The sequence below is a fragment of the Felis catus genome, chromosome F2 (assembly GCF_018350175.1).
Source record: "Felis catus isolate Fca126 chromosome F2, F.catus_Fca126_mat1.0, whole genome shotgun sequence".
Lineage (NCBI taxonomy): Eukaryota > Metazoa > Chordata > Mammalia > Carnivora > Felidae > Felis > Felis catus.
The window spans coordinates 6,925,365-6,946,052 of record NC_058385.1 but is presented as its reverse complement, the minus strand read 5'-3'; the positions used below and the strand labels follow the sequence as shown (position 1 = coordinate 6,946,052).

Below are 20,688 nucleotides of genomic sequence, written 5' to 3'. Positions count from 1 at the left end.
TCTGCTCACTTTATCTAGTAGGAACTGGGGACATCCTGGGGAAGGAACTCAGACTGGAAGCAGGACCTGTCTAGGGTCAGAGGAATAAAGAATGTGGAAAAGGGTAAAATACTAGAAGCAAATAAATTGGATTAGATGGTAGATATAACCCAGGAGTGAACTGCAGAATTTCACATTTTTTTAAATGTTTATTTATGTTTGAGAGAGACAGAGTTGTGTGCGTGATAGAGCACACAAGCAGGGGAGGGGCAGAGAAAGAGGGAGACAGAGAATCCCAAGCAGGGTCCAGGCTCTGAGAGGTCTGCACAGAGCCCGACACGGGGCTTGAACTCACAAACTGTAAGATCATGACCTGAGCAGAAAGTTGGACCCTTAACCAAGTAAGCCACCCAGGCCCCCCTAGAATTTCAAATCTTTAATGTAACTTCTGTTATGCTTAACAAAATAGACTCCCCTTTCCTTGCTGAAACTTTCTGTCCAGAACATTCCTAGCATCCAGGGGCCCCTTGGGATAAACATCCACCTTGCCATTTCTCGAAAGAATCCAGCCAACCACTCAGCTCAGATATCCCTCTTCAAGATAAATGCTTTAAGTGATTCTCCTACCCCTTCCTTTTCTCCGTAGCGTTTATCAGTAGGGAGAATTACATAGTTTCTTACCACCAGCGTGCAAGTTCTTCCAGTGCCCACAGATAGAGCCTGGTGCAAAGGAAAACAGTGAACAAATATGCTTTAAGGACTCGTATGGCCGCGCTTTCATCATATACATGGTAGGTGGGGGCTCCAGCGCCTACTTTCTTCATTGGGGATGGGGAGGGGGTGTGGGGAACAGCACTGCAGCTCGAGGGCTTGACCAGACTCAAGCTTGGTACGAAATGTCATTGATGGAACACCTGGCACGAGAAATGCCCAACGAGAAAGTCATCTGTATCCACTACGTGTCAATCTGCAAAACCTGATGGGCAGGGCCACTGCAGTCAGCCCTTACATTCCTGCCCTGTGACTCAGTTTCTTCCCTACAAGGGCAGGACAGTGATACCCTAGGACTGTAGCTTTAGTTGTACTCGTATAGCACACTACCTACATGTCCTCCCTGGATCTCTCCAAAGTTTAAGCACTGCTGTGTCAGGGGGGGCCTGGGTGGTTGTCGGTTGGCTCCAACTTCGGCTCAAGTCATGATCTCACGGTTCCTGAATTGGAGCCCCGCATCGGGGTCTGTGCTAACAGCTCGGAGCCTAGAGCCTGCTTCAGATTCTGTCTCCCTCTCTCTGCCCCTCCCTCCCTTGCACTGTCTCTCAAAATTAAATTTTTTTTTAACGTTTATTTACTTTTGAGACAGAGAGACACAGAGAATGAATGGGGGAGGGTCAGAGAGAGAGAGGGAGACACAGAATCTGAAACAGGCTCCGGGCTCCTTGTTAGCACAGACCCCCCCCCCCATGCGGGGGCTCGAACTCAGGAACCGTGAGATCATGACCTGAGCCACCCAGGCGCCCCAGTCTCTCTCAAAATTAAATAAACATTAAAAAAAAAAAGTTAAGGTCACAATGCTAAATCAACTTTAAAAAGCTGGGGGCAGGGGGGCACTTCGGTTGCCCAATCTGTTAAGGGTCCCACTGGATCTTGGCTCAGGTCAGGATCTCTGCATGACCTGAGCAGACCTTGGTGGGTCGCCAGCTGGGAGACCGCTTGGGATTCTCTCTGCCCCTGCCCCGCTCATACTCTTAAATAAACTTAAAACAAATTAAAGTCACAATGCACATTTTCTTTGGATTCGTTCTTGTGACTCCTTCAGAGTATTTTTAATGCAGTAACACTACTTTCCCAAGGTGTAGATGTGTGAAGACTGGCAAATTCAGTGTTGAGAGGGAGTGTGCAGACTCTTGGTGACACATAGACAAAGAAAACTTCAAAAACCTTTTTAGGCAGGTCTCAAGAGTCAACTAGAACAGCAAAATTACTTGGATGTTCCCCTCTGGTGAAAGCGATGTACTAGAAATTAAAATTCCTATGGTGTTAAGATTGACCATTACTTTTTAGAAGCTCAAATCACGGAAATGCAGAACATAGGCTCGTGCCAGGAGGTTTGGTCCTGGCCAAAACCAAAACCTTAGCTATCCAAACGTCCGTCTTTTAAGTTTCGTCCTTGAAGTCAGTTCTACCAAAAAAAAAAAACGAGAAGGAGAAATTCGCAGGAGCTCCCGCTACACGTTGAATCTCATTAACATGTTCCCAACGCTGCCCATACTTAACATTCATCTCAAAAATTGGCTTTTGTGACAGAGGCACCAGCAGAGTGAAAAGGGATTCCAGATTTTATTTTTTTTTTTTTTTAAGATTGAGAAAACACACCCAAGGCGAAAGTGGTTTTGATCAATCAGTTTTCAGCAAACGGAGCAAGTTCCTCGGGGACATACTCAAAACTGGTCCGCTCGAACTGGGAAACGGGGCTTTGACCAGGCAACCGTGGGCAACCAGAATCGAACAAATCTGAAAACAAACCTCACATTTTTCTCCTCCCCCCCCACCCCCACCCCCACCGTTCAAGTGGCAGACAAAATAAATTACCATAAATTACGTGCCTAGGCAACTTAGAAACAAAACAGAACAACGTGAGGCTGAGGGTGTCCTCAGCTCCTCCGGGAAGTAACACTGCGCTTCTGGCCTGCAGGCTGGGTCGGATCGGGGGCCGTCAGACGTCGGGGTAGTTGCAGTAATATACCGCAGAGCTGGCATCGGAAACCACCGAGGAGATGGCCCCGTGGCTGTCTGGGAGGGTCACGCTGGAGTCAGGCCCCTGGTAGGGGAGCCCCATCTCGGGCTTGCACACAAAGTGCAGATACTGTTCAAATTCCGTGCGGTCCACCTCCCCGAGGAGCTCGGCGGGCTGGCTCGGGTCCGCGCCGTCGCGGCAGGGCAGCGCCTCGGGAGGGGGCGACGGCTGCCCGGGGCCCGGCGGGGGCTGCGGGGGCTGCATGGGGAAGCCGCGCCCGCCGCCAGCCGCCGGCGAGCTAAGGGCGTTGTAGTACAGCTGCAGGGCGCTGGGGGGCGCCACGTGGCCCGGCAGGGCAGGGCCCGCCTGCTCCAGGCCGAGGCGGGAGTGCACGGGGCCGACGGGCGGCTCGGGGGGCCCCGCGTAGTCCGAGGCCTGCGGGTAGCTGTAGGGGCCGGCCGCCGGGCAGTCCCCGGGCAGCGGCGCGGCGAAGAAGGCCGGGTCGGGCTCCACGCCGTCCAGCGGGGACGTGTCCGGCGTGGGCAGCGGGTAACCGTCGAGCGGGGGCGCGCCCAGTCCCTGGCAGTCGCGGTAGTGGGCGCCCAGGTGAGGCGGCAGCAGCGGCGGGCCCGCGGGGAAGCCCTGCTCGGGGAAGGGCAGGCCCAGGCCGTCCATGGCCACGCGGCCGCCCTCCGGGCCCAGCGAGGCGGCCTGCGTGTCGGCGAGGCCGTGCAGGAAGCCGCCCTCCACCCGCTTGAGTCGCTTCACCTGCTTGCGCCTGCGGGGCCGGTACTTGTAGTTGGGGTGGTCCTGCATGTGTTGCACGCGCAGCCGCTCGGCCTCCTCCACGAAGGGCCGCTTCTCGGCCAGCGTCAGCGCTTTCCACGACTTGCCTGCGTGGGCGCAGAAGGGGGGAGAGGGGCGCGGGGCTTACTCTCCGAGCTCCCGCTCCCGGGCCCGCGCCTGGCCCCACCTCTCCCCTCCGACCCCTACTTGTGCAGCTAGAGGGAGGAAGAGGGCGCGTGGAAGACTCAACGTCTGCGACCCCGGGGGCCGAGCGGCGCGCGAACCCTTGGGGAAGCCGGGAGCGCGCGCGTCCTCTAAAGGGGCATCCCTGCCTTCTTGCAGCCTCCTGGAAGCAGGGCCCTAGATCACCCATCCCCGGGCTTTCACGGAACTGAAAACGTCCCCTCTCCGGGGAAGGGGTCGGGAACCGGCAGGACCAAGCCGGCTTGGCTCCTGGGATACCCTGGCCGCGGCCGGGACGCGCGGGGAAGCCGCTTCCCCAGGGTCGTCGCGGCCGCGCCCCCGGTCACCCGGGTGACCCGGGCCCGGACGACAGAGAAACCGTTTGGAGGGTAAGGAGAGGGGCCTAGGCGGGAGGGGAACCGACGCTGGCCGCCGCACACCACTGGCCCGGAGCGCCGGGCACGCGCCCTCCTGGGCTCAAGGAAGCGGCCCCGCGACTCGCTCCACCCTGGGTCCCGCGCTCGGACTCACCCAGCATCTTGCTCAACTCGGCGTTGTGCAGGTCCGGGTTCTGCTGCGCCAGGCGCTTGCGCTCGTCCTTGGCCCACACCATGAAGGCGTTCATCGGCCGCCGGATGCGAGACTCGCCCTTGGCCCGGCCCGCCGCCCCGGCCGGCGCCCCGCTGCTCGCCGCCGCCTCGCCCTTCACCTTCATGTCCCCGAGGGGACTCAACGACTCGGCCCAGGGACAGGGGCCCAGCCCGGCCATCACCGCGGGCAGCGCGCTGCGGGGCTGGCTCTGGTCGTCACTGGCGTACCCCGCATCCGGGCTGCTCATGGCGCTCCAGCCCTGCCCCTCGCCCCACCACCCTCCGCCGGACACGCCGCCTCCCCCGACGCGGGGGAGGGGGTGGGAGCGTGGGACGCAGATGCCCGGCGGGCCGCTCCAGGCTCACGGGCCCGAGCCCGCTGCGACGTTGCAGGGCGGCCCCCAACCCACCGCGCAGACCGCGTCCCCGCCGGCCAAGTGACACTGCGGGCGCCCCGGGCCCTTTTCTGCACTGGTGTGGCCAATGGAGTGGCGGGGGCGGGCCGGGTGAGCGTCCTTAGGCCCACGCCCAGCCGGCCGCCGGAGTCCCAAGTCTCAGCTCAACCCCACGCCCTCCCTTTCCCCTCCCCCGGCCCCGCGCCCAAGGCTACACCTGCCCGCGGGAAAACTGGCTGAAGCCGGGCTCTGGCGCCACGTTCCCTGCGACTCGGGAAGAGGGACTCCTGAAACACCTTCTGGAATGTCCACTGCACCGCTGGTTAGAAGAACGTGGCCACGGCAATTCGGATGAACAAACTGAGCATACGCTATTATGGAAGCTAGGGGTTTCAGTGCCGGGTGACCTCGCTATCTTCCAGGGGAACCCCGCGGGTGTCTTCTTCAAATGTTTTTATTGAATGCAGTAGGTACTGCTGATCATACGTTAAAAAGTTTATAAATAAATAAAAAGGTCCTCCCCAAGGACTCAACCTGCTTGCTGTGTTTATTACACTCAAAATGCTATGTCCGAGGTGAATTCTAATTGCTAAAACAAGATAAAATACGGAATGACATTCTGTAGCCAATATTCCGTCATCCCGAAGAATTCAAAACCTTTATTCATAACGACGAAGCAACCCTTGAAAATCTGTACACGAAAAGTACGAGAAACATAAAGGTTTTCTACGTGTTCGGTAAAAGAGGCAAATTGTGGTAACACTAGAGGCAATATGTATCTAAATGCCCGGCTTATGGAGCAAAGAGCAATCCGTTGCACAGCAAAGTAACTGTAGCTCTTGGGGGATTCCTATGCGTTTCTTTAGACTGAAATGAAACTCTGAATGAAGATTAAACTCGTGTTTAAATGTGAAATCTTTTCAGTGGGATTTTTAAACAAGCCCTTACGTTACGCTTGCGTGGCACAGCCCTCCACACTTAGCAAACTAGTTTATTCTTGTAACTCTGGGAGGTAGACACTTTTACAAGATAGGAACCGGAGACACAGACAGGTGAAGGAACTTTCCTGAGATCACAGCCGTTGAGGAGAGGAATGCATCTCCAGGAGTCTGCCCTGATCTTGAGCTCTTTGATCGCCAAGCCAAACTGTCCGTGTTTGTGTATTTGTTTGTATGTTTGCGTTGTTTTTAAAAGGCAATTAACAGCCATGTCTACCGAATTCCATAACTTTGCGAAGAAATTAATACATCGGTCTCCAGAACAGTTGTTCTTTGTTTACCGTGAAGGTTTGAAGACAGCTGAGACTTGCATCCGGGATCTGGGAGGTAAATCTGCAGCTCTTTGTGTGACATTTAGAGTAACAAAGTCATCTGTCAAGTCTGCTTATTAGTGGCATCCATAAAAACAAAGGAACGGGACGCCTTAGGAAACCCCTGGTCTTGAGTTTCTCTGACATCGCCAGCCGTCCCCCCCCCCCCCGCCCCCCGCCCCCCGCCCCCCAAATCTCCTTCACACTTGTTGTAAGCCCTCTTTACTTTGACTCTGTGACGATCTGTGAAATGTTGGCTGCCCTCCCTCACTGTTACCAGCCAGTCTTCACACGCGGGATAAATTAAGAAAGTGGTTCTAGTTCCTGGGTCTCTGAGGTTCACCCCAGGAAAAAAATGTTTAATCGGCTTAGGAAAATCATAGAGAAGTGTTTTTTCTAATGGGTGGTTTTGAAGCAGCTGTGTTAAACAAATTTCACTGGCTGTGCATCTTTCCTTTAAAGCTTTATTTTTTCTGAAATAAACGTGGGCTTGAAAATTAAGCATAATTGCATTGCAAATGGTTAGATACATGAGGAAACTATAGGAGCAGAAAGAACAAATTCTATAAATTTCTAAATTCTAAAAAACCTATAGGGCCTTGCTTCTTGTTTTCTTGGTGATCTCTAATTTTTCTGGGTAATGATAAATATCTTTGCAAAGATCTCAAAACAGGTTTTCTATGAGTGCAAAAGTTTTTATGAACTAGTAGGAATTTCCTTAGACTAGAGACCGAAAACTACGCAAAGACAATGTCCATTCCAGAAGCTATTTTATCTGTCTAGATTAATCTATGTGATTAGTTCTGTAAAAATATAATAGTAATAATAATAAATTTGGGTACAGGAAATTGAATCCGAGTGTGAGTCCGAAGAGAATGTATATGCATGGATTTACCCTTGTACACTTTCTTCGACTTTGTATTCTTCCTGGCCCACACCATTCCAGGGAGAGGTGCTGAGAGAAACTCATGGGGGGGGAGACAGTCTGGAAGGTCTCCATTTATTATTTGCACTTGCTCCTGGAGACAGACTGCTGATTCGTGCTGGGTCAGATTACCGAGAAATCAAGTGAGAGCACAGCATCCCTAGGGTCGAGCGGGAGCTTCGGATTTTGTGCCCCCCTCCCTATTGCTTATGGTGCCTTCCCTGGCCGTTATAAAGTAATTGCCAGTTAGGAACTATGGTGCCTTTTCAAGACTGGTCCCTTCTCCTACCAGTGCCTACATGTAATTTCTTCTGATCATTCACTCGTCGTGTATTTTGGGGGGAGGGCGTCGGGGGCTGCGGCGCCGCAGACCCGTCGGTGGTGCGTGTGGACTCTTCTGTGTCGGTCTCTTTGCTAAACGCGGTGTTGGAAGTCTAGCTCTGGACGTTATCAGAGCCAGCCACAAATGCCACATGAAAAGCAGCAAACATCCGGAGTGGTTTCCTGGAAGCCTTGCTTTTCTCAACACGAGAGATTTACGCAGGGGATTCGGGGGGGAGGGTGTGATTGGGGGGAATGACAAACAAGTTTCGCGAGTAAGAGCCTCGTAACACCCGCTGGTGTAGCCGGCCGGGTGCGTTTGCGGTGCCCGGTCCAGGACCTCTGGGTTCCTGGCTGCTAATTGCACTCACGTCCCCAGGCCAGACTCGAGGCTCGAAAGGCTGGGCGAGGAAGCGACTAGCCCAGCAAGAAGCTGTGCCCGTGGCCACTTGGGGCCTTTGGCCAGCGGGCGCAGAGATTAACCCGGGTAGGTGACGAGCTGTGGCTCAGACCCGGGGGAGTCGGAGCCGCGCTGTTTCCCCGGGGCCCGGAGTGAGCAGGCGAAGACGGGGTGATTTCCTGCGGGCTTTTACGTTTTCGAAGCTCGGGACGCGGGAGCCGGACGAAGGGCTTTCGCGTCGTTAGGGAAGGCCGCGGGCAAGCGGGCAGATCCGGGTTAGCTCCCGGGAGCGAGTCCTCGGGGGGCGGGGAGGGGAGCGCGCGCCGCCAGCCCAGGGAGGGCGCCGGGGAGGCCCGCCGCTCCGTAGACAATGGTATCCCCGGAACAAAGCACAACAATAAGGCCTTTGCATTTATAAACCGCGCGCCCGCGGCTGCCTCCGGGAGCCCGGCGGGAGGCGGCGTGCGGCGGCGGAGCGCGGCCGAGGCCCCGCACCACCCCCCCCAGGTAGGGCCGCGCTGCCCGACGCCTCGCGTTCGCACGGCGCGCCCCGGCGCCCACCCGGCGGCGCCGCCGCGCGTCTGGGTGCCCGGCGCGTCTCCTCCCCGTCCCCCGGGCCAGTCCGCCGTGGGTCCGGGATGCGAGGCCGAAGGCCGCGGGCGAGATGGAAGGGGTGGGGAGGTGGCAGCGTCCCGGGGGGCAGCGGCCACCCGCTCGGCCGCCCCTCGTCGCCCCTTCCCGGGGTCAGGGCCCCACGGACCCGGCTGGCACCTGGCTCTCGGCCCTGCCCCGGGGCTCTGCGCGCCTTCGCCGCAGGGGCCGAGAAAGGACGACGGCGAGCGGGCTTCGGCGCCGCCGGCGCCGCTCGAGGACGGGAGGCGTGCGTTTTGCTCTCACGCCCTCTCGCCGGGCCTCCGCCCGACTCCCTCCACCGCGCGCGGACCCCTCGAGGCCGCCGCCGAGCCCCGCCCTGGCAGCTGGCGACTCCTCGGTCGGAACCCAGTTCCCGCTTGGCTCCGCCTGGGGTTTGCACCGGCGAAGCAGGAAATGCGCTGTTCCCGGTGCACTTCCCTGCTCAGAAACTCGTCCGCGGGGGTGTTTCTTAGATCCGCACCCCCTCCCGCCCCCAGCCTCCTCCGTAGTCCTGGTTGAAGTGTGGGCTCCGTCCCTTTATTCTCTGGCATGGAGAACCTCAGACCCCCTGGATTGGAAGGGGGGCGGCGTTTGGGGTGAAGGCAGCTGCCCCCCCCCCCGTTTTTCAGGCGCACACCGTCCTTCTGGCCCCTCCGTGTCTGCCTTGCGACGTTAACGGGAATTTCAGCAGTGGCGTGGCTTCTGTGCATCCGCTTCTGCTGCCCCCCCCCCCCCCACACCTTAGAACAAGCCAGAGCTTCAACCCACCAGTCTTCCCGGCACCATGCCCGCTGTGAGAGGGGCACTCACCCTCCCACCCGAGGGAGGGCGGTCATGGCTCCTGCCTCCGAGGAACGCACAATGCAGGACATTCGTCTTCCTCCCTGATTTATTCACTTCCAGCTGGATGTTCTGGGCCTGTTCTACTGTAATCGTTTGTGCCCGGCATGTGAAGGTGATACCGACATCAGTAGGCCAAGTCTAGGAGAGGTAAGAGTTGCCTTTGCATCCAGAAAACGCTGCCAAGTTTCCCTAGTCAGCAGGGCTGGATTTGGGCAGGTGGTTGGTTAGGGCGAGGGGTGCGTTCTGTGATCGTGAAAGTGATCAAAGTTAATAGGTCATAGGACAGGCCACTCCTGACGGCACTCATTACCACCAGCTCTTCTGTGCAGCTTGAGTCTGAAGCGTATCAGATTTTGAAAGGCGCCTGAGTTGACTTCCAAAGTTTCTTTTTTTTTTCATTAAAAATTTTTTTTAACATTTATTAACTTTTAGAGAGAGAGAGACAAAGCATGAGCGAGGGAGGGGCAGAGAGAGAGGGAAACACAGAATCTGAAGCAGGCTCCAGGCTCTGAGCTGTCAGCACAGAGCCTGACACGGGGCTCGAACCCACCAACCATGAGATCATGACCTGAGCCAAAGTTGGATGCTTAAGCAGCTGAGCCACCCAGGCTTCGGTTTCTAGGCAGAAGGGAAAGTATTGGGAATCTTTGCTGGCTTCCTTTGCAGTCAGCCTCCCATTGACCTCTGTGGTCTGAATTTTTTTTTTTCCCACTTCTTTGACCTTGCCAAAAACTTCGTCAGTACTTTTTAAAGTCTGCCCTGTTCTCTCTCAACCTCTCCTTCATCATCTGGGTCTCCAGTTATGGAGCACCTGAAATCTCACCACTTCTGAGGATTCACTCCAGTCCTATTGCTTTTCTAAACCAGCAGAGGGGCCCAGAACCAGAAGCGGGGCGGGGGGGGGGGGGGGGCGGGTGTCCAGCCCAGGAATGTACATGTTCGCATGTGGATATGATGCATAAGCAAATTTCTACCTTGATGCCTTTTTCACAACCAAAACCTTTAGTATTAAAATTTCTTCATAGTCGTAGAGGACAGGTTACGAAGCAGTTTCACACACATGAACTCATCTGATTCTCACCTCAGCCCTGGAGGGAGGCAGCCTTCGTTATCATCCCCATTTTTCAGACAAGGAGAAAGAGACTGAAGAAGTGTAGGAAACTTGCTCCAGGTCACATGACAGGATGCTTGGACCACCCTTGTTACCAGTGGTGGGTCTTGTTTTGAATTTCTTTCCGGGTCATCTCTCCAGCCGGTGAAGGGCCTGATGGTATTTGTAGGGACGAAATAATGATAGCAGACAGGTAGAGATGGACGAGGATTCTTGCACAAAAGCTTCCGGTAGGGCCCCTAACCGGGTCGTGATCATTTTTTAAATATCAGAGATGCAGGGCTGTAACAAGAAAGCATTTGCATTTGGAAGATCTACAATTAGGAATTTTTATTCTATCACGTAATCTGAGCCCTAGATGACATCTCATTTATTTTAGTGTCATTGAACAAATAGTATTTGAGTATTATATTTGTGTGTTGTGAACAAATTCTAATTTGGCTGGAAAAATGAAAACAATTCAAAGTTACGTGGGGATCAAGTTCAAATATAAGGTAGTTGAGGTCTTCAAAGCTCTACCTGTCTACTTCCATTCGTTCAGACTGGACAAAACTTAGTTAATTATATGAAATTCTTGGGGGGTCTTGTCACATATTAAGGTTTATGCTATTAGTCTCTAGACCTACTGCTGACCATGCCTTTAAGGCATTAACAACGTATTCTGGAGCAGCTAGGTAAAATAAACTCTCTCCATTCTTACTGCTGTGTGGGAGAGTGATGGATGGCAAATATTAATCCTAATTACAAAGTGGAAAATTAAGGCACAGAGCACTTGGGTAATTTGCTTACTGCTTCCAAACCAGTCTAAAAGACAAGCGAATAATTTATTCTTTTCATCAACAAATAATTGTCAATGTATACTGGTACATTGACTGGTTATGGGCACAGATTTGGGAGTTGAACTGTTTGGGATTGAATTCACATTCTACAGTTTATCACCAGTTTATCTGGACATAGTACTTATCCTATAAGCCTCCTCTGTCAAATGGAATATAATTATAGTAATAACCTCAGAGAGTCTTATGAAGATGAAATGAGTTAATTGTCCATAAACTGCTTAGCATAGGGCCTGGGACATGGTAAGCGTTAACACAGGTATTTAATAATAAAATTTAAATTAATGCATGCTAGCATATGAAGGCATGGTGGGAGAATACATTTTATTTTAAATATTTATCTATTTATTTTAAGAGAGAGAGAGAGTGCGCACGTGCAGGGGAGTGGCAGAGAGAGAGAGGGAGGGAGTGAGTGAATCCACACAGGTTCCAAGCTGTCAGCACAGAGCTGGACGGGGAGTTCAGTCCCACAAACCATGAGATCATAACCTGAGCCAAAATCAAGAGTCAGATGCTTTACTGACTGAGCCACCCAGGTGCCCTAGGAGAATAAATTTTATTTTATTATTTTTTTAAATCCCCAAATAGATACTCATTATATTTATTTTTTTTTTTAATATATGAAATTTATTGTCAAATTGGTTTCCATACAACACCCAGTGCTCATCCCAAAAGATGCCCTCTTCAATACCCATCACCCACCCTCCCCTCCCTCCCACCCCCCATCAACCCTCAGTTTGTTGAGAATAAATTTTAAAAAGCTACCATAGTACTGAAGGTAAATGCATTATTAACAACTAAAGAAATGTTTTCAAGAAAAACATAAATGGAATTTCATACTATTGTAGCATCTCTTACAACTAGTAATAAACAACATTGTCATGCTTTCATCAAAATTGTCTATTAGCAAATGTTTTGAGAGTTCTACAACCTATTGTGCAATTTACAATTACATGTGAATATGACATTTTAACTTTGGTGGTAAAAAAAATATGTTTGTTTTATGCATGTCAACCTTCTGGAACTGTGTGAAGACTGGCAAGGAAAAAATACATAGATTCATAAGACATTCAATATTCTATTAGAAGATCTTTGAAATGCAGGGGCACGTGGGTAGCTCAGTGGGTTAAGCGTCCAACTTGCTCTTGGTTTCAGCCTAGGTCACGATCTCACGGTTTGTAAGATCGAGCCCCACGTCGGGCTCTGTGCTGACAGCTTGGAGCCTGTTTGGGTTTCTCTCTCTCCCTCTCTCTCTCTGTCCACCCCCTCCCTCTGACTTGTGCACTCTCTCTCTTTCTCAATACATAAATAAACTTTGAAAAAAAAAAAGGAAATCTTTGAAATGCAAAGAGACACCTTGCAACCAGTACTTATCTGGGTAGGACTAGATTGTTCTAAAGTCATAGAGACAGAGTTCAATTTTGGTAACTATGCCTGTACACATATATTTAAACGAAGAATGACCCCAAACGTACAAACCTTGCCTGGATCTTTCAGCATAATGAAAAGATTCTCCAGTCTAGTTGTGGTTGTTCAGTAACTCGCCACTAGGTAAACAGTGAGTCAGTGACACTGCCTCCTCAATGTCCTCAAAAAGAGAAAAGGATACTACCTCATGTCGTCCCAACTTTTCCCGATAAAGAAAAGAACAAAAGTCACAAAGATTTTTACCAAGTAAAAGCATTGAGTGAAACTGCGAGTGTGTGGGGGTGTGTGGGGGTGTGTGTGCGTGTGTCCATGAATGTTTGGGTATATGTGTATTTACCAAAGGTTCTTTGTCCAAAAAAAAAAAATTTTTGAGTGTAATGGAAGTAGGAATTGTAGAGAGACTGCACTACTTTGGGCAATAATGGAATGCTGCTGTTTTTAGAGCAAAAGCTTTTTATTTTTTTTAACTCATTACTATGCAGAAGGTCTCAGCTTTGATCCAGGGCAAAGCAGATGCTATTTTTATGAATTAAGACCATGGATTTACTGGATAACCATTATTTTAGTAAAGCTAATAGGTTATTTCAGTGGCTCATTTAAAACTGGAATTTGGAGTCAAATAGACAACTCTTTCTTACACTTTCTTTTTATGTAACATTTCCCTGCAACTCACCTGACATTGACAGAATCTGAGGGCAGAAAGGGACTGCAGAACCCACACCCTGCTTTTTTCCGAGTTCTTTATAATTACCCTAGTGAGAATTTGGGAACATGGAAATGTCTTGCCCAGGTAATTTCACATATTACGCTAATATAGGAAAGCCCTTGTTACTTATGCACGTATATAAACACGCAGGTGCTCTTTTAAAATCATTTATTTTGAAATAACTTCAAACTTAGACGTTGCAAGAATAGTATAAAAAACTGCATCACCGTCACTAAGACAATTTGGCAGCATTTTATCACTTTTGCTCCATTTCTGTCTAAATAAACAAGGACTTTTCCCAGCATTTACTTTAGCTCACTCTCCCTTTCTAAAAATGTGTAATGTATAGAACAATATAAATATACAACACATATATTTGTTATCACTAACATATACCAATACATTCTGGATACTACATAACTATGTGATACATCAGTGTATTATGTTATATCTTATATAATAGAACATAGACACGTATGTCATTAGCCTTTTTCTGAACCGGTTAAGAGCAAAGCTGTGATGCAATGTCTCCCTCATTCTATGGAACACACTCCCATATGACCACCAAACAACCAAACAAATCAGGAAATAAACATCACTACCATCCATCTAAGCCCCACACCCAACTCAAATTTTGCAAACTGCTCTAACAAACTCTTTTTTTTTTTCCTGGTCCAATGTTCAGTCCAGGATCACACATTGTATTTAGTTATTGTGTCTCTTCAGACTTCCATTGGAAACAGTTCCTCGGTTCATGGTCTTTCTTGTCTCTTATAACCTTTATAGTTTTGAAGAATGCGGGGTTTTCATTCCCAAAAGATGTTCCGCGATGAAGTCTGTCTGCTATGGGCTGACATAGCCTTGGTAGGAAATCTGCCCAAATGGGAATGTGCTCTTCTCAGGGAGGCTAGATGTCAGCCCATATCATCACTGGCAAATTAGCCTTAGTCACCTGATGACATTGATATCTGCCCAGTTTCTCCGCCTTCACATCATCCTTTTCCCCTGTGCAACTGAGAAGTGTTTTTTGTAGGGGGAGTTCTGCCATTATACTCCTATCGTACTCCTCAAACCTCCACCCACCTGCCTTAGCATCCACTTAGATGGGTGACAAATGGTGGTTTTCTGTTCCTATCATTTCTTCTATATTTATTTATTCTTTCTATTATACAGAAGTTTATCCACTTATTTATTTGTTTGCTTGTTTGTTTATTTATTTATTTATATCAGGATGGATTCATGGATTCCTTCTTGATAGTCATCCTGAACTGGTGTTATTTGTTTGGCTGTTCAAGGTGTCGACAGTTTGGTCAACGCAGATTTGGGCACCTTTCGAGCTGGCTCCTGTGTCCCTGGGCTATGTCCTTATCAGTCTTTGGCCATTTCCTTACTTTTGAGCATAACAAGATAGCCCAGGCTCATCTTGAACATCCCCTGCCTTAGCCCTGATTCAGTCATTTCTCCAAGGAATCAAGGGCATCTTTCGGTGGAGGATGACATTTGGAAACCAGGATCTTGGTTGTCATAGATACCGGGCACCACCGCTCCTGCATACACTGAGCAGACAGAGCTGGGAAACATGCATCCGCGTGTGCAAGTGCATATACACATGTATCTACCGTATGTCCTTATCTACCTCTAAAATCTATTAAATTTTTTTTAACGTTTATTTATTTTTGAGACAGAGACAGAGCATGAACAGGGGAGGGGCAGAGAGAGAGGGAGACACAGAATCCGAAGCAGGCTCCAGGCTCCGAGCCGTCAGCCCAGAGCCCGACGCGGGGCTCGAACCCACGGACCACAAGATCGTGACCTGAGCCGAAGTCGGACGCTTAACCGACTGAGCCACCCAGGTGCCCCAACCTCTAAAATCTATTAAAACCACGAGTTAATTGAGGATATCTCCAATGCCAGTCCAACGTCTCAGAGTTCCTGCTAGCCCACTACCTTTCCATATTTGTAAATCCCTTTCCAAGAGTAAGACACCTGGTTCCCATTACCCTCGAGATATCTGTGTATTTGCGTGATGCAGTCAGTCTTCTTACCGCTCCACCTGCCTGCTCTTGGCTCCCAGGCCCGTAAATACCTCTGTATGAACTCCACTTGCCATGTTTAGAAGCAAAAGAAAGAAAGCATTACGTGTTTCAATTTATGTGAAAATTATTCTAAGTATAAAAGGTGACCATAAAGCATAATATCAAAGTCTTCTTCACTATCTTTACTCCCCAGCATATTCCTCAGGAATAACTTAAAAACAAAATTACAGGGGAGCCTGGGTGGCTCAGTCAGTTAAGCCTCTGACTTCAGCTCAGGTCATGATCTCCTGGTTCGTGAGTTCGAGCCCTGCGTCAGGCTCTGTGCTAACAGCTCAGAGCCTGGAACCTGCTGCTGTTTCTGTGTCTCCCTCTCTGTCTGCCCCTCCCCTGCTTGTGCTCTCTCTCTCTCTCTCCCTCTCTCAAAAATAAATAAATATTAAAAAAAATTACAAGACATTACTTTTGTTTGTTTCGAATGAGGTCACCCATACTTTTGGAACTACAAGATTGTACCTTTAAAACCAAAAAAACTAGGGGCACCTGGCTGGCTCACTCCATACAGCACGTGACTCTAGACCTTGGGGTTGTAAGGTCGAGCTCCATGTTGAGCTCAGAGATTACTTAAAAATAAAATATGAAAAAAATATATCCCTTGGGCTTTCCGTCAGAGCTAAAGGAAAACTAGAGATGGGCTCGACCTAGGAGGATTTCTTTTACGAAAAACTCTAAGGAAGCAAGAGGGATAAGCGTTAAATAACATTTTCCAGAAGCGTTCATGGAATGTGTGGCCGCTTTGAGGAAATACTACATAAATATATTGCCTCTCCCTTCTGTCAGCCACACCCCCACAGACATTACTCTTCATGATCTTACATGAAGAAAATAATGCATAACAAGGCAGATTTCACGACTTGCCCAAAGTGCAGAGGTTCACCAATCTCATTTACCCTGCTTCTATGCATGACTGAATTCCCATGATTCGTTGAGAGAGAAAGTTTGGTGGAACAGTATTAAAACGAAGACCAGCCTCTGAGCCTCCAAACTGGGCTCAGCGCCCCCCCTGTAAACTGCATCTTCCATGGCTGCTTTCTCTCGGCATAGCTTGGAGCTGCCCTGCTAATCTCCCCTGCCCCCCTCAACCTCCCCCCTGCCACCCGCACAGTGAGCTGTTACAAGTTCAGTTGCAGTGGACAGCCCAGGGCTCACCCCAGGCTCGTCTCTGCTGGGCAAATCTTTTCTTCCTTTTCAGATCCGAAGGAGGAAAGTCTTACTGGGTTGTTTCTTCAGAAAACGTGATGATCAAACATCCCAGAGCCAGAAGGGGCAGCCTCTAGTTAAGCGAAGACCATAGGCATGAATGATTTAATGACGATGAATCAACTGGTTTGATCACTGTACGGAGTGAGACTTACAAAACATATGTAATAGACCAACTGAGTCGTGGAAGAGTTGTTCACACTGAACCTTTAATTCTTGCACAGTTTAAGTAGTTGAAGGGCTTATACTAGTCTGATTTTGCCATTACTTAGTTTATTCTATTTAACAGATGAATTACAGTAGCATATGTCTAAAGATGAGTAATGTTGGGGCGCCTGGGCGCCTCAGTCGGTTGAGCACCCGCCTTCGCCTCAGGTCATGACCTCACGGTTTGTGAGTTCGGGCCCTGCGTGGGGCTCTGTGCTGACAGCTCGGAGCCTGGAGCCTGCTTTGGATTCTGTCTCTCTCTCTCTCTGTCTCTCTCTGTCCCTCCCTTGCTCACATTCTGTCTCTCAAAAATAAATAAAAACATTATAAATTTAAAAAAATAAAGGTAAGTAATGTAAATGCTTTTCAACGCTTTTGGCTAGCAATTGATTTGGGTACCTTTTAATAGTGAACATTTTTTTTTAAATTTTTTTTTCAATGTTTATTTATTTTTGGGACAGAGAGAGACAGAGCATGAACGGGGGAGGGGCAGAGAGCGAGGGAGACACAGAATCGGAAACAGGCCATCAGCTCAGAGCCTGACGTGGGGCTCAAACTCACGGACCGTGAGATCGTGACCTGGCTGAAGTCGGACGCTTAACCGACTGCGCCACCCAGGCGCCCCTATAGTGAACATTTCTGATGCTTGAGCCTCGAGTATAATCACCAATCCCAGTTCAACCCTCTGGAGACATCCTATCCATTGCGGTAGCCTCTGCGGTCCTGCATAAACTAGCTCTTACCTCTCTCTCTAGTCCCACCTCTCACTGCTCTGTGCCCACATCACGATATTCTAGCCAACGGGCCTCTCCCTGTTCTTAAAATAGCCCAAGCTGCTTCCTCCTCGAAGCCTACGTTCTCCTCCCTCTGCAATGGAACCAAAGCCCCCAGTATTTTTTTATGGCGGGCTCCCTCATTGAATGATGACACCTAGTCTGAGACCATCCTACCTAAAGTAGCCAATGTCTGCCACCTCCCCGACAAACCTATCACACTCTGTTCTCTCACCTGCTTTATAATTTTATTATCGGCAGTCATCATATTTCATATTTCTCTGTTTGCCATCCATCCCTCTCCCCATTAAAATGCCAGCTCCCTGAGACGTTATCTTTGTTGTGCGTTTTCCTGGATCCACTGTGCCCAGGACAGATGGTGACTGGCACATCAGGGGGACTCAGCAAGATTTGTTGAGTGAATGAATGGTTGCTGGAGACTGAGCTCGGTCAGTAGAGGACTTCCCCGTGCCCTCAGTTGGACCAAAACTGGGGACACTTTTGACTGCTGGTTAGTGGCTCACTAGTCATTTCCATGTCTCGTCATTTCTTTGACACACTCTTCCCCCTGAGAGCTTGCATTGCTTTCATTGAAGCCTCATGTGGTCGCTTTAAGAGGGAGGAATGCTCCCTATGGACATGTAGTTCATTAACAGAGTATTATCTCACAGAGTAACTAAGAACTTTCAAAAGAAGGGTGATGGTTATAAGAGCCTCTAAATAATTTTGACTGATTAGGTATCTTAATCCAGTTGCCGGTTAATTGTGTTTGTTTGTGATTAAGAATATGATTTTCACCTCCCCCCTCCCCCTCCAGTCTCTCTGTCTTTGGAGAAAGCCAATCTTCCTGCCCTCTTCATATCTACAGCTAGCTCTTTGAAGGTGTTTGTTGAGGGGATGAGACCACAGCTATCACCTGGAGCCAGGAGCTGGGAAGAAGGAATCTCTACCAAGCCACCTGCAGGTTGACTAAGAAAGACCCCTACGCCCACAGCAAACAACAGCGAGATCTGAGGCCAGGAACCCCTCCCCACCCCCTCTCTCTACGCCCACGGCACTGTTTCTGGGGAGAAAATGACCCCGTAGTCGAAAGGCTGATCGCATTGACGCGTTCTCGAAAGCACAGCTTCTCAACCGTCTGTGGAGAAGGATCGGGTTTTTTCTTTATTGCCAACCTGTCGCACGTGGATACTTTCAGAAGACGGTAAAAATGAATCGCGAGAAACGTGAAATGGCAGTCATGCAAAATACAAGCCCCCGTTTTTGGTTAAACGGTTCATCTGATGTCCACCGAACTCTTGCATTGCTACCCGAGTTCCGACCTGCTCCCTTGCGAGATCTCTGTCTCTGCCCCGCAGGCTGGGCCGGACGGCGCCCTGTCCCACCCCACGGCACAGAGACCTCTGAGAGCCTCTCTCAGAAAACCCGGAACCTTAAAACAGCAGCCTTTTTCTCATTTGGCACTTTTAGGTTCCTGGTCCTTCTTTATTGCTTTCGTTAATTAATTAATTTGAGAAAGAGAGAGCGAGAGAGGGAAAGAGGGAGAGAGAGAATCCCAAGCAGGCTCCACACTCAGCACAGAGCCCGAACCGGAGCTCGATCCCACGACCCTGGGATCACGACCTGAGCCCAAATCAGGAGTTGGACACTGAAGCGTTGGAGTCACCCAGGCTCCCCTTTCTTTACTCTTTTCAAAGGAGGTAACAAATTGACTATAAACGTGATACTAGATGAAAACCTCTATCGCTACTAAGCGCCAAATCAACCACCCCCCTTGTTGACATTATTTACTGTGGCACGAGGAGGCCGCGTGTTGTGGTGGGTAGAGACAGGAAGGCATTCCGCCTCCCTGCCCGGATTTAGTGTGGACGTAGAAGGACTAAAAGGCCTGGACGGCAAACTCTAGCAAGGACGAAAGGGAGAATTAGGTTAACCTAACCTTCTGATGGCCTGCTTCTAAGTCACAGATGTGAATTCTTTCTCCTGCTGCCAAATTGAAGCCTATATGATTAACCGATAGATACTCCTACATATCATCTATATAAATTACATATATGTATTTAATTTCTTCTGTTTTACCAATGAAGAAACTGACGCGACGTTTCTAATAGCCAATCTGGGGAATCAAAGGGTGTAGTCCTTTCCCTAAGGCATTTGGAGCTGTGACAGCACACATGCCATCCTGTAGATCGCATGTAAGGAATGGCCTAGGCTCACCCCACGACTCGTGAGGTGCCTTTGTCTCTCTAATGAGATCAGACTTTGGGGGCAAACTCTCCACACCATCCCCCGCTCATCTAACTTCTAACTACAACCCGGAGTCCTGGCTGTCACAAGGCCCGTCGGTCCCATCTTCCTTTTGTTCCCATCACCATCAACAAAGAGCTGTGGTCACAAGTTTCTGTGAATGGGAGATATTCACATATAATAACATTGATTCATTGTTTGTACCTCTTAACACATTGCTGCCATACTAAGGCCTTCGTTCAGACGGAGGGTTTGCAATTGTTCGTTGGGGAGAAATTGCATTTTCCAGGCAGACACTGAACCGTTCATCCAAAATGCTTTCCATTCTAAGTTGCATTTAGCAGTAGGCTTAAAGCTGCTTAAATGGTGGAGTCACATTCCCTCAGTTTTACATTTCCTTTTTTTTTTTTAACGTTTAGTTTTGAGAGACCGAGCGCAAGCAGAGGAGGGGCAGAGAGAGAGGGAGACAGAGAGAGAATCTGAAGCAGGCTCCGTGCTGTCAGCTCAAAGCCCTACCTGGGGCTCAAACCCATAGACTGTGAGATCATGACCTGAGCCGAAGTTGGGTGCTCAACCGACGGAGCCACCCGGGGGCCCCCATGTTTTAATTTCTTAAAAGTTTTTATTTAAGGGGCCCCCGGGTGGCTCATCAGTTAAACATCTGACTCTTGATTTCAGTTCGGGTCATGATCTCAGTGCTCATGGTTCGAGCCCCACATGGGGCTCTGCACTGACCGCACAGGGACGGCTTGGCATTCCCTGTCTCCCTCACTTTCTGCCCTCCCTCTCTCTCCCTCTTTCTCAAAAATAAATAAACATTTAAAAATAAATAAAGTTTTTATTTAAATTCCAGTTAGTTAAGATACATTGTCCTATTAGTTTCAGATGTACAATATGGTGAATCACCACTTCCATACATCACCCAGTGCTCATCATGGCAAGTGCCCTCCAATGGGCAAGTGCCGTTGCCTATTTCAGCCAGCCCCCAC

At 49.7% G+C, this 20,688-nt stretch overlaps 2 protein-coding genes across 2 annotated transcripts; one reads left to right on the top strand and one right to left on the bottom strand.

The window, feature by feature from the left end:
* Window positions 1-2,297: 2,297 nt before the first annotated feature.
* On the bottom strand, window positions 2,298-4,732 carry SOX17 (SRY-box transcription factor 17). The gene is made up of 2 exons (XM_023248516.2): window positions 4,214-4,732; window positions 2,298-3,606 (listed from the first exon to the last, which is right to left on the bottom strand). Exons 1-2 carry the CDS (start codon window positions 4,518-4,520, stop codon window positions 2,693-2,695), a joined length of 1,221 nt encoding a protein of 406 aa, XP_023104284.1. The 5' UTR covers window positions 4,521-4,732; the 3' UTR covers window positions 2,298-2,692.
* Window positions 4,733-5,874: 1,142 nt separating this feature from the next.
* Window positions 5,875-20,191, top strand: LOC123383231 (translation initiation factor IF-2-like). Its single transcript, XM_045050181.1, has 4 exons — window positions 5,875-5,992; window positions 7,602-7,709; window positions 7,783-9,245; window positions 18,270-20,191. The coding sequence occupies exons 1-3, from the start codon at window positions 5,875-5,877 to the stop codon at window positions 8,772-8,774; spliced, it is 1,218 nt and encodes a 405-aa protein (XP_044906116.1). The 3' UTR covers window positions 8,775-9,245; window positions 18,270-20,191.
* The last annotated feature ends 497 nt before the right edge of the window (window positions 20,192-20,688 follow it).